This window comes from Trichechus manatus, unplaced genomic scaffold (genome assembly GCF_000243295.1).
Source record: "Trichechus manatus latirostris isolate Lorelei unplaced genomic scaffold, TriManLat1.0 scaffold00064, whole genome shotgun sequence".
Classification (NCBI taxonomy): Eukaryota; Metazoa; Chordata; class Mammalia; order Sirenia; family Trichechidae; genus Trichechus; species Trichechus manatus.
This window is the reverse complement of record NW_004444000.1, coordinates 1,444,982-1,460,031: the sequence shown is the minus strand read 5'-3', so window position 1 is coordinate 1,460,031 and position 15,050 is coordinate 1,444,982. Positions and strand designations below refer to the sequence as shown.

At 41.6% G+C, this 15,050-nt stretch overlaps 1 protein-coding gene across 3 annotated transcripts in view; it reads right to left on the bottom strand.

Moving 5' to 3' along the window:
- Positions 1-15,050, bottom strand: part of NCAPD3 (non-SMC condensin II complex subunit D3) — a 146,225-nt gene that overhangs the window by 6,856 nt on the left and 124,319 nt on the right. For all 3 annotated transcript variants that reach the window (XM_023734037.1, XM_023734038.1, XM_023734039.1), the window contains 8 exons: positions 12,115-12,252; positions 11,672-11,805; positions 11,207-11,406; positions 7,864-7,974; positions 5,677-5,859; positions 4,791-4,957; positions 4,453-4,592; positions 3,519-3,596 (listed from right to left, as the gene is read on the bottom strand). In XM_023734037.1, the coding sequence (XP_023589805.1) occupies positions 3,519-3,596; positions 4,453-4,592; positions 4,791-4,957; positions 5,677-5,859; positions 7,864-7,974; positions 11,207-11,406; positions 11,672-11,805; positions 12,115-12,252 (1,151 nt within the window). The remainder of the gene's footprint in view (positions 1-3,518; positions 3,597-4,452; positions 4,593-4,790; positions 4,958-5,676; positions 5,860-7,863; positions 7,975-11,206; positions 11,407-11,671; positions 11,806-12,114; positions 12,253-15,050) is intronic.

Below are 15,050 nucleotides of genomic sequence, written 5' to 3'. Positions count from 1 at the left end.
AAGCCAGGGCCCAGGGGAGCAGAGCAAGAGCTTGAAGCCAGGGCCCAGGGGAGCAGAGCTGGAGTGAGCCAGCCCTCCTGCTCCTGTGGCAGATGACACCCAACCACCAGAATAGAAGCTCTCGGTGCCCCCAAGCCAGGAGTACAGAACAGACAGGAAACATCTGCATTTGGAAGAGGGTGAATTATTTACATATCTAACACTACACCTGCTCAATATACAGGAACCCAAAATTACTCACTGCCGTAAATGATAAAAACTGCTATGATCTGGTTGTCATCTGAGGAAAGATGGGGGTGGGAGTTCTGTTCATCCATTAAATCTCCCGTAAAATGGAGATTTAGATGAAAATTATCTATAACCTGTTAAATACTCTAAGAGGCCACAGCACCTCAGGGTTAACAGAAGCAAAAGGCAAGGATCTGGAACACAAAAGGTGCTCACTAAGTGTGTACTGACTGAATGCAGGACTGAATGGCTTGACGCTTTGTGCTACACTATGACCAAGGGGAACCTCTTCACACCGTTCTCCTTCATTCTAACGCATGAGAGCTGTGAGAGAAGTATGGCTGTAAAGCAACCCAGATACTGAATCAGAAAGCCTGAGTTTACGCCCAGCTCTGCCATCCTGGATCACTAGCAAGTATCTGTTTCACACCTGGCATGTTCTAGGCCCTGCGGCAGGCCCTGTGGGCACAAAGCAGGGTGATGCAGCAAGACCTCGTGGAGACGACTGCTGAGAAGTTCAGTGTGCCAAGAGAGGGGCATGATCCAGTTGGCAGGCCAGGACGGCTTCTGAAGGATGAACATGAACAGGTGGTGGCTAGGTGGGGGATGGATGCCCTGAGGCAGGGAGACCATGGCTCAGTGCAGGCACTCAAAGAGGGTGGTACTCGGGAGAGCAAGGGAACGGCAGCGAGAAGTGGGGCGCACAGAAGACACACCAGGCAGGGCCTCGTAAATAAAAGACTACAGGCTTTGGACAGGAAGAAATCTCTCTATATTATAATAATTTTCTGAAAATAACAGCTTTTATGGGGTTTGAGACAATAAAAAGTTATAAAAACATAATGGGAAAAAATATTCTACACTTCTAGCTCACCTCCAGCTTGAAATGAAAGAACAGAGTGTTAGAAAATACCTAACGGGGAGTGAGCAGACATAGGTTCTGGCTTAGCTAGCAGTGCAATCCTCAATACACCATTGACCCTCAAGTCTCATTTCCTCAGAAGCTAAACTAGATAACATACAAGGTGCCTTCTACTGCTGACATTTGATCATCCTACAGAGCAGAACAGCCTTAACACAATTGGGCCCGCAGAGAGGCACGTGGGCAGTGGTGAATAGGGCTGGCTCCAGAGCTGCACTGCCAAGGGAAGCAGCTTAACCTGTGTGGGCTTCAGTGTCACCATCTGTAAAATAAGGCACCATTAGTACCTACCTCATAGGTACTAATGATGAAGTAAAAGGGCTGAACTGAAGATTTCAAAGGGCAGCTCGAGAAGACAAAGTAAAGTATTATCATGACATGTACAAAGACCTAGAGATAGAAAACCAAAAGGGAAGAACTCGGCGTTTCTCAAGCTGAAAGAAGTGAAGAAAAATTCAAGCCTCGAGTTGCAATATTGAAGGATTCTACGGGGAAAATACTAACCGACACAGGAAGCATCAAAAGAAGATGGAAGGAATACACAGAGTCACTGTACTAAATAGAACTGGTTGCTGTTCAGCCACTTCAGGAGGTAGCATTATGGTCAAGAACCAATGGTACGGAAGGAAGAAGTCAAAGCTGCGCTGAAGGGAATAGTGAAAAATAAGTCTCCAGGAACTGATGGAATACCAGTTGAGATGTTTCAACAAACGGATGCAGCGCTGGAGGTGCTCGCTCGTCTGTGTCAAGAAATTTGGAAGACAGCTTCCTGGCCAACCGACTGGAAGAGACCCATATTTTTGCCCATTCCAAAGAAAGGTGATAAAAAAGAATGTGGAAATTATCAAACAATATCATTAATATCACACACAAATAAAATTCTGGTGAAGATAATTCAGAAGTGGTTGCACTAGTACATCGACAGGGAACTACCAGAAATTCAAGCCAGATTCAGAAGAGGGCATGGAATAAGGGATATCAATCCTGATGTTAGATGGATCTTGGCTGAAAACAGAGAATACAAGAAAGATGTTTACCTGTGTTTTATTGCCTATGCAAAGGCATTTGAATGTGTGGATCATAACAAATTATGGAAAACACTGCAAAGAATGGGAATTCCAGAACACTTAATTATGCTCATGGGGAACTTGTACATAGACCAAGAGGCAGTTGTTTGAATAGAACAAGGGGATACTGTGTGGTTTAAAGTCAGGAAAGGTGTGTGTCAGGGTTATATCCTTTTATCATAATTATTCAATCTGTATACAGAGCAAATAATTTGAGAAGCTGGACTACAGGAAGAACACGGCATCAAGATTGGAGGAAGACTCATTAACAACCTGTGATATGCAGATGACACAACTTGCTTGCTGAAACTGAAAAGGACTTGAAGCATTGACTGATGAAGATCAAAGACCACAGCCTTCAGTATGGATTACACCTCAACATCAAGAAAACAAAAATCCTCACAAGTGGACAAATAAGTGACATCATGATAGATGGAGAAAGCATTGAAGTTGTCCAAGATTTCATTTTACTTGGATCCATATCAATGCACATGGAAGCAGCAGTCAAGAAATCAAACGACGTACTGCATTGGGCAAATCTGCTGCAAAAGACCTCTTTAATGTGTTGAAAGCGAAGTTGTCTCTTTGAGGACTAGGGTCTGCCCGACCCAAGCCATGGTATTTTCAATTGCCTCATATGCATGGAGAGCTGGAAAATGAATAAGGAAGTTCGAAAAAGAATTGATGCCTTTGAATTATGGTGTTGGCGAAGAATACTGAATACACCATGCGCTGCCAGAAGACTGAACAAATCTGTCTTGGAAGAAGTACAGCCAAAATGCTTCTCAGAAGAGAGAATGGTGAGACTCTGTCTCATGTACTTTGGACATGTTATCAGGAGAGATCAATCCCTACAGAAGGGCATCCTGCTTGGTAAGGTCAGTGAAAAAGAGGAAGACTCTCAAAGAGATGGATTGACACAGTGGCTGCAACAATGGCTCAAACCTAGCAACAATTATGAGGATGGCACAGGATGGGGCAGTGTTTTGTTCTGTTGTACACAGGGTCACTATGACTTGAAACCAACTCGACGGCACCTAACAACATAGCATGGTTGAGGTTTAAATGCATTAATACATGTACAGGCACTGGGAAGAGGGCTTGACATTCAGTAAGTGCTCAATTAATAGAGTTAATATAATTATTATGAACCATTCAGTCTGATATAATGCACTATCATGTTGAGTATCAGGAGTTTTTACTTCAAGAACTATCTTGCAACAGAAAGTGTTTTACTGCAGCTCTAGCAAATACATAATGAGCTAGGGCTAGGAGCAGCCAACTTCAAATTAGTTACTTACGGTCAGGGGTGCTGATTGCTCGTTTAGTCAGATGGTCGATAGATCCGCGAGATTCTTGGTTCAAGCTATATGAAGAGCCTGGGATTAAATGGAAAAGTTTTACCTGTCTCAAACACACCAAAACAGTATGAAAAAGCAAAACAACAAATGAGAAAACATGTGCAAGATATACAATAAAGTTAATATCCTCAATATTTGAAGTGTTCCTATAGAGAGGCAATTCTGAAGGAAATACAAATACATGATAAACATGAAGAAAAATGTCCATCCTTACCAGGATTCAAAGAAATGGAAATTAAAGCAATGACATTTTTGGTCTATAAAACTCAGAAAAGACAATGCAGAACTATAAATCCCAATGTTCCTAAGGAGGAAAACAGACTCTCATGCACCAGCGTGGGGGCGTAGCTGGGTATGAATCATGGAAGACCTTTTTAAATATTCATGGCCTTTGACTTCTGGAAATTAATCCTAAGGGTTACATACATACAAAGCTCTATGTACAACGATGTTCATTGTGACATTATTTATATCAAAAAACTGAAAAAACACCTACATCTTCAAGAATAGGGTAGTAATAAGTTGTAGTACTTCCTCAAGATGAAATGCTATAAAGCCACAAGAAAAGCTGTGCGGTTCTCAACTACATATTAGTACAAGTGTGTGTTTGGAAGTTTATAAAACAATGCACACTATGATCACAGTTTTATAAGTAATACATAAAACACACATAAGTGTGAGGAATAGAAATATTGGAAGAATAAACAACTGCTATGAATGAATTTTACTTTTTGCTCCATTTTCCAAATCTTTATCATAAATATGCATTATTTTATTATCTATAACTCCAAATCCCCAATTAATGTTATTTGTTGTAACGAGATGGAACACCAAGGAGGTCTGTTACTCTCCTGGTGCCAATCTACAGGCATACCATGACTGCTGCTCTTGTCCGAACTTCTGGAATTCAAAGTGAAAGGCAGCACTCCTAAGCTCTGACTCCGATGCCTGTTATTCGACTCCACAGCTTTCTTGACAGAGTTTAGGATTGCAATGGTACTCAGGGACATGGGCCTGTGGAGGAGAACATACCACAAACACTGATTTTCTAATTGCAGACCCCGCACAAAGTGAGAGTGAACACAGTGTGATCACCATACACCCTCTTCCAGGGGATCACTTGTCTACACTCGCTCAGACCTTGCTGGGAGCGCTTACACAGACGAGGCCTAGCACAGGAGCAGGGCCTCTGAGATTCCGCACACACTATACCTGGCTTTGGGCATTAACATCTTCAACGGCCCAGTGTCAGGTGGAGAAGGCACAGAAGGTACTCTACCAGTGCTTGATCTGGGTGTTGAGGGGTGGCTCACACCAGGGGCCACAGCTGCATTTTCTTGGCCAACAGGAGCTGGCATTATTTCTAAACTCAGAGCAACCTGTTTGAGAAAATAAAGAGTATTTACCTTCTAACACTAACACTCGTCTTCTATAGACTCTTCACACGCTATAAGCAAGTCTGTGAGTAATCTATTTTAAAAACATGTCAGCCCTGGGCAAATAGAGCTTTGTCTTTAGAAACAGTACCACTGGAAGACTGCCACAAGTAGATGTTGTGGTATTAAAGAAGAGACAAAAGAGTAAAGTAGTTGTCCTCATCATTTTTCAGTATAGCAGATCTGTCTGGATTTCTCGGGGCAGTAGAACACTATGCTTCTGAAGTGAGCAGCAGATAAGCCTAGAAATACCCCAAGTGACAATAAGCTCTACAGAGGCAGACGTGTTGGGGGCAAGACTGCAAACAAACAAAAACACCTAGGAAGAGCTAATTATCTAGAATCATCATAATCAAAGATCAGATACCCTGACTGCCAGCTTGCTTTCTGGGCGCTCACACATTTCCCCCAACTGCTATTACGATGTTCCAGACAAATTCATGTGGCATGGCCCTGTGGGAAGGAAGCCGGCCACGGCTGAGCTGCCTGTATATCTCCCTTAAGACATGAACATGATGGTGGCCGAGAAAAAAAAAGGAATCACAAAGGTTTAACCCAGCCTGACCTCATATCATCTCTAGATTCTGAGAGAGATATTGGAAGAACTGATCACAAAAAAAGCTGGGAAAGCAGGATCAAGCTCAAGGTGGGTTTCTTCCTACCTGCCCCACTGGTGCCATGCTGCCCCCCTCAGCTGTCCTGTTCGCGTCTGGCTGCTTCGCCAGCCCCTGCTCCTGGACTAGCTGTTCACTGTACTTTTTCATGTCATATTCAAGTTCTGATGCCAGCTGTTTGTCAACTGCAAAGAAGTCCTTGACTTCATCTCGGTAATCCTGCATCACCTCCTGAAAGAGACCCAGAAGCATTCTTTGATGTTTTCTTGAATTAAAAAATAAGCTCTCTCCAACATAAAATTACATAATAATCATTTTCCTGAGGTATAAAATAAAAAATTATTTTGCTGACGGAAAACTATTTCTGTGACATTAACTAACAGGTTAATTAGCACAATGATATATCCCAAGAAATGCCAAGCACACTTGTATTTACCACACAATAAGTGAGGCATTAACTGATAGTTTTGGTCTCTTAGGAAGCGTCCTGCCTATCTGACAGTTAACAGGCAATTTCCCAGTTCCTGGTGGGATAAAGGACATGGAATCATGCAGTTTTAGCCTAGCACAGAACTGATAATGGTACAGGAATGTCACCAATTGCTACCCCCTTTCCATCCCTGAGGCTGGGACGGGGACAATGATGCATCTCGGTGGTCTGCCCTGGCATTGGGTTACCACCAGTTCAAAGGATCTTGTGATCACTGAGGCAGGCCAGTCAGACGTGAATTCAGAGGTCAGGCAGGTAGGTACGAATGGTGCTGCCCTGGCTCTGACAGGGCCTCTGGGGTCAGTCACAGGATGCAGTGCAATCTAAAACCTACTCATCTGTGTACACTGGCTTTCCCCCTGACTCTCAGGAAATTAGAACTACAGCTCTATTCCCATCCTTGTGTCCTCTCTGAAGATGCTGCAGAAAACTTTCATCATACCATGTCTTTATCTTTCTCAGGTCTTATAGAGGGCTGCTAGGGCAAAGTCCCTTTGCTAAGAAAAGAACCCATTTTGCCTAACAGTGTTAGGGGGAAGAAAAGCCCCAACTATAAGGGAAGTCCAACAAAGAGAAGGCTATCCATCAATTCTACAGCTGCCAGGAAAAGCAGGGCTCGCTCTAGCTTCTTTAGTTGTTGTTCTTAGTTGCCGTCAAGTTGATTCTGACTCATGATGACCCCGTGTGTTACAGAGTAGAACTGCTCTATAGGGTTTTCAAGGCTATGATCTTTCGGAAATAGATCGCTGGACCTGTCTTCCGAGGCGCCTCTGGGTTCAAACTGCCAACCTTTTGGCTAGTAGTCAAGCAGTTAGCCACTCCAGAAGGTTTACAATGAAGAAACGCTGTTACAGAACTAAAACAACACCGCACCATCCTCTGCATGTACCTCAGAAACAGGAGACGGATTTATTTTCTTAAACCTCTAAGTGTTCCTAGGATCTAAGCTCTTCTTTTTTCCTTCCTGAGGCTTAAAACAAGACAATAAAAATATAAAAATAATTGGAAGTTCTTTCTTCCATACAATGAGCCCATCTTTCTCACCTTAACTCCTCTAGGACAAAAAGCTATTTTAAAAAGTATACTCAGTGTAATTTTGTAGTAGTCCTTTTTTTTTTTTTAAGGACGAAAAAGGCATCATATGAACAGGGAAATAACCGTGTTAAGCTAAAGGGAAAAAATGTTGCTTTTGTATCTGACTGAAAGAAGTTGCCCTCATGGAGGTCTGCACAGACTGAAACTTTGTGGTCCTTAGCTTCACAGACAGGCCAACCCTCAATGGCAGCCAGCCAACAGGTATTCCTCAAGGCACGCTGTTACAGGGCTATGATTTCCTGATCTTGTAATCTGAGAATGTGTTAAAGGTAAACACCCTACAATTACACATGATGACCAATCTTCACTTTATCCCCCACCAAAATGTGCTAAGAGGTTGACTCTGTTCTTGACCCCAGTGGAGAAAATCCTCAACATTGAATCTAATCAGAATCATGCTCTGTATAGCGAGTCAACTCTTCCCAGCCCCAATGGAAAAGGAAAGAATCAACTTCAATGAAACTCTCCAACTTCTCCCCAACAGCCAAAAGCCTGTCTGGCAGGCATGCTTCTAAAAAAGATAACATTGGTTTTGTAGCATTTTGAGCTCCATCATTCACCAGCTGTTTTAACCACACTAACTACCAGAAGATGCTGAGTGGTGGAATGGTGGTGGGCCATAACCACAAAAGTACACGGTCACCACTTACCCTGAGATAAGCCATGAGTTCCCGCAAAGCTGGGATCTTACTTTTCTCAAGCATAGTCTTCAGGGAGATGATAATTGGAATAATATTTTCTATGAAATTCCTCTTCTGAACCTGTAGTAACACAAACAAGATGTATAAACTTCTGAATGACCTTTGACTTTTTCTTGACCTAATTCTTTCAGTATAGCTGATCTAGCATTTAAGGTGCACCTGACCCAAGCTATGGTATTTTCAATTGCCTCATAAGCTAGACAATGTAAAATGAAGACAGAAGAAGAATTGACACATTTGAATTATGGTGTTGGCGAAGAGTATCAGATATACCATGGACTACCAGACGAATGAACAAATCTGTCTTGAAAGAAGTACAGCCAGAATGCTTCTCAGAAGCGAGGATGGCGAGACTTTGTCTCGCTTACTTTGAATGTGTTGTCAGGAGGGACCAGTCCCTGGAGAAGGACATCATGCTTGGTATAGTAGAGGGTCAGTGAAAAAGAGGACGACCCTCAATGAGATGGATTGACAGAGTGGCTGCAATAATGGGCTCAAACACAGCAATGACTGTGAGGATGGTACAGGACCGGGCAGTGTTTCATACTATTGTACATAAGGTTGCTATGAGTTGGAACCGACTCGATCGCACCTAACAACAACAGCATTCTATACAGGTTTATTTTTGCTTCTGATATTGTGACTATATAGGACCCACTGCTTTTGCACTGAAGACTTTATAAGCACTGCCTCAAAACACTCAAAATGCTTTGTAAAGTAGGAAGGGGATGCATACTATTCCTGTTTCCTACACGAGGAAAAAGAATTAGAAATACATCGAAGAACTTGACAAAAGCGCCAAACCACCGCAAACCCATCGCAGACCCTTGACTCTTGGCTCCACATTCAGTCCACCCATTCAGCATCTTCCCTCTGGGAATGAAAACTAGCTCATCTCCGGGTATCCAAAGGGACATTATATGTCCCTGTTGGGTAACTGATAATAGTCTAAAAATTGCTAAGCACAAAGAGAGTCAATTCTATCTCTTGTTGCCTTTTTTGGTAAACTCTGCACACATTTAGAAAAGTGCTCTGCATTTACATATACCTGATTGATCAAGTCTTGATAATCCTTACCAAGAATGGTCACTAACTACAAATGTTTTATCAGAAATCTCTTAGAATTAAAAATGACTCATTACAGTAGCTCATATATGCAAGATTCATCCTTGTGACCCTGAAAAGTACTCTTTTTCTCACCTCAAGTCACCAGTATATGTTCCTTGCTTATAAACCATTCACTTCTAAAGTGTTACCAGTTTCTGCAACAGGAGGGCAATAGGCAGAAAAATAGACAATGTAATAAATATAAACCTGAACAGACAGTCTGAAAAAGTAGTTTATAGAACTTCCAAATTCATTCCACAGCCAGCAATACCCTGACATCAAAGCCAGACAAAGACACCACAAGAAAACTATAGGATACCCCTTATGAATACAGATACAAAAATCTTCAACAAAAACAGTAGCAAACCAGAGCCAACAGCATATTAAAAAGGATTATGTACCATGACCAAAGGAGATTCATCTCAGGTGGTTCAGCATAAGAAAATCAATTAATGTAAATTTACCATATTAATAGAACAAAGGGAAAGAACCACATGATCATCTCAACTGGTTCAGAAAAGGCTTTTGACAAAATCTAACACCAGTTCATGATAAAAACACTAAAAAACTAAGAATACGAGAGAAATTTCCCAATATGATAAAAAGCATTTATGAAAAACAGCTTACATCATAAAAAATGGTTAACAAGGCAAATGTTTGTTACATATAATTTTACCACAATAAATTAGAAAAGCAGCTTATATGCATTCACTCAACACCTTCTTGGCGCCAGACCAAAGCTCACCTTTGCAGACAGAGAAGTGAAGGCAAGAATTCCTGCTTTCAAGTTGCTTCTAGATCAGTGTGTATATATTACGGTAAGTGAGAGAGATATACAGGGTGTTATGGCACATATGGAAGAGGGATGCCCAGGCAGGAATGGAGTAGACAGGAATGTGTATCAAGGAAGGTTTATCTGAAAAGATGACACTTAGGATGTGTAGGAATTAGTAGGGGGAAAGAAGAACAGGGTGTTCGGAAGGGACATTCCAGAGAGAAGAGCCAGTGTGCAAAGGAACTGAAGCATGAGAGAACATTTTGCATTTGAGGAAAGAACAGTAATTTGAAATGGATGTCAGAGAGATGAGGAAAGGTTGAGAAGGCATCACACACATAAAGAAGAGTTGTACGCTTTGAGAGAGAATCAGGATTTTATTCAGAAGGGAACAGGAAGCCACCAATCTACTTCTTAATGACATTTTCAGTGAGGCATCACTTATATACAATTTACCCATTTTAAGTGAACAGTTCAGTGAGTTTTGACGAAACTGTATATTGAGTAACCATAAAGCATTTCCGTCACCTCAGAAAGTACCCACCCCTCCGTGCCTCTTTGTAGTTAATCTGCCTCGAACCTACTTTAAGCAGGAGAATAAAATGATCAAATTTGTATTTAAGAAAGACTGCTCTGGCATTAATGTGGTGCATGGCCTGGAAAAAAACTAGACAAAAAGGTGCTAAGAAAACTGCTGGAAATGGCACAGGTGTAAATTAAATTACTTCAGTACCAGTGGAAATGCAAAACAGAGATGGATTCACAAGATAACATGCACAGGATGTGGTGGCAAACTGGATGAGAAGAAAGTCTCTGTCTTTGGAGTCAAAAGCCTCCAGGGATCAGGTAGGGAATATAAATTAACAATCCAGGCGAGGCACAGGAACATGGGCCTGGTGAGGACCATGGCAACTAAACTGTTCACCTAAACCAATCAGATTCAAATGTCTACACACACTGGCCAAATAAAGCCTACACTTGGCATGACAAACTCTGGCCTGGAGAGCACTAGGTTTCCCTTTTGGACATCTTCATAGATAATGGTTCCATTCTCCACAATAGAGACCAAGGGAGAAGGAAAAGCAAGTTATGTTTTTTTGTTTATTATTTTTTTCTTGGGGTGTGGACAGTGGTGGGAAGAAGGAGAAGAATGGGAGGAAAAGATGATTAGTTTTGACACAGTAAGTCTGAGATGCCTGAGGCACATCCAGGCAGGCAAGTAGAACTGGGTTCAGGCTCACAGAGAAGTTGGAGCTAGAAACACTGGTTTGGGAATAATTACCACTTAGAAGAGAGTTAAAGCCATGGGTAAGGATGAAATCAGGATCTCAAGTATACCACCAATACCTGAGGGGCAAACAGAGGCAGCAGAGTGAGACCAGGCAGTCTTAGGGAAGACCCCACACTCACTTGTGAGATGAGCTTTTTCTGTGCTTCCTGCATAACTACATTGGCCAAGGCCATGTCATCTTCTTCTATCAGGAGGTCCTTATCTGGCTTAGACCTCATTGCCAAAAGTTTGATCTCCTTTGAGCTGAGGACTTCAAACGTATCTGACAGTAACTCATTGGCTTCCATATCCAGGGAAAGGACACCATCCACGAAGCACGCTGAGAGAAAGCACAATGAAAGAAAGCACAAAAGATCAGCCTCTGGGAAACTTTAACCACTGTCTGGGAAATGGGATATAATCGTGCAAGGAGGGCAAGTCTGGGCTGCAGTACCATTGCTGGGACCAGCAGATGTTGAGGAAGAACAAAGACAAGGGTCTTCCTGCACTGGGAGGTTCACATTTGCCACAGACCAGCTGGGTCCATTTTCAATACAGTGTTTTACTTTTAAATACACAATTTATTCCAAACACACTAGGCCTACCCAAAATACTTAAGCAGATTTTAGAAGTGATATTGAATCGCTGTTCATCTGTGAAGTGCTCTAGAAGAAACTTGTAGATTTTCATTCGTTTCTCTTTGTTTGTCTTTCCCTTCAGTGAAAAAAGTCGCTTCTCTCTATGGCAAAACAGGACAATTTTACTGCATCGTGTGAGCACGGATACAAAGAACCCTTATACAGCATTGTAACAACATCCTAAAAGCTACATGCTAAGGGCTGAAGCACACTTATGAGGCTAATGCTCAGCACAGACACCTCCCTCAGCAATTTATTGTCTTACCTTGCCCTACCAAGGAAAGCAAGGACCATTACAACAAATACATTAGGGTCTTTATCTAACCACTGTACACAAAATAGCTGAACATCTCCTGAGGTCTGCCCAAGTCTTGCCAAAGAAAAGAGACCATCTGAGCCGATTCACTAACCTCTCTGATTGGGGGAATTTGTTATACTTTTCATGCTTCTCATAGTTATTGAAGTGGAAAATACATTCAATGAAGTGCTGGAAGAACATGACAGGATTTCTCTTCAGTAGCAGGTGAACCAGGCAAAATTCCCCAAAACTGTGAAGAAAGGAGAAACAAAAGAAAGAGACCCATTTGCTACTTGCAGACAGCTTCTAAAAATATACCAAGGATTCTGCAATACAGAGAATTATAAATACGGAGAAGGGGTAACTAAATCTATCCCAATAAGCAGCTCCATTCAGAGCTAAAGCAAGATACAAATTTAGCTTATTTTGTCTCTTTGCTCAACAGCCTGCTTTCTGAATTCAAGGTCAGTGTAAAGGCTTTCCCTACCAGATTTCCTTTCAGAATTCTAATAAGATGTTACTATTCAGTTATACTTCATATGGGAAAAACAACCAACCAACCTACCCTAAGCTGCTTCTTCAAGCACAGGCCAGTGGTCCTTAAGGCTGATGCAATGAGAATGATCACCTGGCAATGAACACCTGGCCTTCATCCCCTAACTTCAAGTCTGTTGCCCACAACAGTGAACAAAAACCCATTTTAGTAGCTAGAACTTTTTCAACAATAAGAACTAATTACAAGATCTTTATAGTATGGGTCAGTAGGACAAGTATCTTCCACAGTGATTCACTTTCACAGACCTTCCCTGTACCTCCCTCCTTTGGTATCATCAGCACGCTCCAGGGCAATCTCCTTTCAGCCTGTGCCCCGAACCTGGAGGAGGCTTCCAACACACATGCACAGTGTCATGAGTACTGCACCATTCCAGGGGGTAAAATCCTAATGGTTTCCAAAGTCAAATGTGAGTAGACAAAGGCCCAAGTTGTTCAACTCTAGGCTACATGCAGTTTGTTTTATCACGAGAGTAGGTAAGAGAATGCCAAGGCATTGAGTTTTGCTTAGAAGTCAGCCTAAGGTAATGCAGGGCTAGTTTTGCTCCATTCATACTGTCCAGACCAACGTTTAATTTCATTTCAGGGCTAAAATGCAACTTCCAAATACCAGGAATGCCAGTCAACTCTCAACTGGAGAGAAGCAGTGATATAGTTAATCCAAGTGCTGTATACTTGCTTTGGAATGCATTAGGGCTTTGCAGATTTACCTTCCCCTAACGTTTTCCTCAAGGAGCCCTGGTGGTGCAATGCTTAAGCACTTGGCTGCTAACCAAAAGGTCAGTGGTTCAAACCTGTTAGAGGCTCTGGGAAAAAGGACCTGTAGATCTGCTCCTGTAAAGAGTTCAGCCTAGGAAACCAAACTGGGCAGTTCTACTCTGTCCTATAGGGTCACTATGAGTCAGAATCAACTTGAGGGCACACAACAAAAACGTTTTCCTTGGGCTGATTAGAATCAGTATGCATTTGTACCATACGCGTCAATCAGAAGTCAGGGGAGGTAGCTCTGAAACTGTGATGACAGTAAGCCTAGATAAAAATTCTGTTGAAGATAATCACAGTATACTTTTCACCTAGAAAATAGGGAAGCAGCCTGACTTATAAATATGAAAACAAAACAACAAAACTTGATTCCTAAGGAGAAATTCACTTGAGGCCAGCTAGATGTACCTGTTGCTCTAAGAATAGTCAGCATACTCTATACAAACTGCGTTCTTTAGTGACCCAGGCTTGAAAAGCAAAGAAGTCACAATATCAGGTGAAGTTCTTTCTAAACAAAGGTTGCCTTGGTGAACCATCTGTATCAAAGGTGGAGAAAACCTTGGGTCCCAATAATAAACAAAAATCATCCCCAAAAGAGTCAAAGAGAATTTACGTCCTGGTACTGTATTATAGTTTAGTCTAACATGGCACAGCAGTGTTCATGTCTACCTGGACGTTCTCCTCAGATTTGAAGTCTTCTACATGGAAATGTAAAATCAGTTATCATTGAGTAATTCTTATAGAAGAAGAGAGGCAGCTTTGAGCTTTGAATTCATGTCAAATAACTAATCTACTCAGATTTTAGGTTAAGAATACGCATAGTTAAAATAAAATACACATAGGAAAGCAATGAGCATGATACTGCAGTCTACTCTCTGGTGAATAACTGGCTTAACACACTATACAGACAAGTTCAATAGTAACAAACTACGCAAAGCGTTCTTATGCTCAGAGCTGAAAGCAGAGCCAGCCAGCTTAGACCATGAGAAGCCAGAAATCAGTCAATCCATGATATCCAGTACTCCTAGTGGGACTTCAAAGGGTAAGTCTCAGCCTTGACCGGATTAGGACTCACACATCCTACCAGCTTGATAAATGGGGGAAGTGGAACTATTTTGGTTTTTCTCAGCTGAAAAGGTAAAAGAATTTAACATTCCAAGTAATGTTTGGTGGAGCGTTCCTTTAGCGTGACGGAAGACAGCCCTTTTCGTGTGCTGGGATTAGAAAACTTTAACAATTCTAAAGAAGCCTTAATAACTTAGGATCACCAGTCAGCATCCTCTCCCAACCTCCCCTTATCCTCAGGACAATAGAAACCAGGTATAATCACACCATCAATTAAGGGATACTATTCAGAGAGTTTACACAGAATTAATCCCATTATAAGGAAAACAAGAGGAAGACCAGCTAAATCTAATAATGACCTTACAGAGAGAAATTACTACTCTCTAACTAAGAATCCAAATGCAGGTTTGTGAGCCCACAAAAGAAGAGACTGTTCACTTTCATCTTCAGATTAATAGGAAACACAAACATCTGACTTTTTTCAGATTTCTTCCCAAGCCAAATGCCATTTTGAAACAGTTATCTGCTCAATAAAGGCCACTGTTGATGGATCCGTATTCTTTCTTTTCAATTTTATCTACTTTTTTATTTTTATTTGTACTTTAGGTGAAGGTTTACAGAACAAATAGTTTCTCATTAAACAGTCAGTACACACATTGTTTTATGACA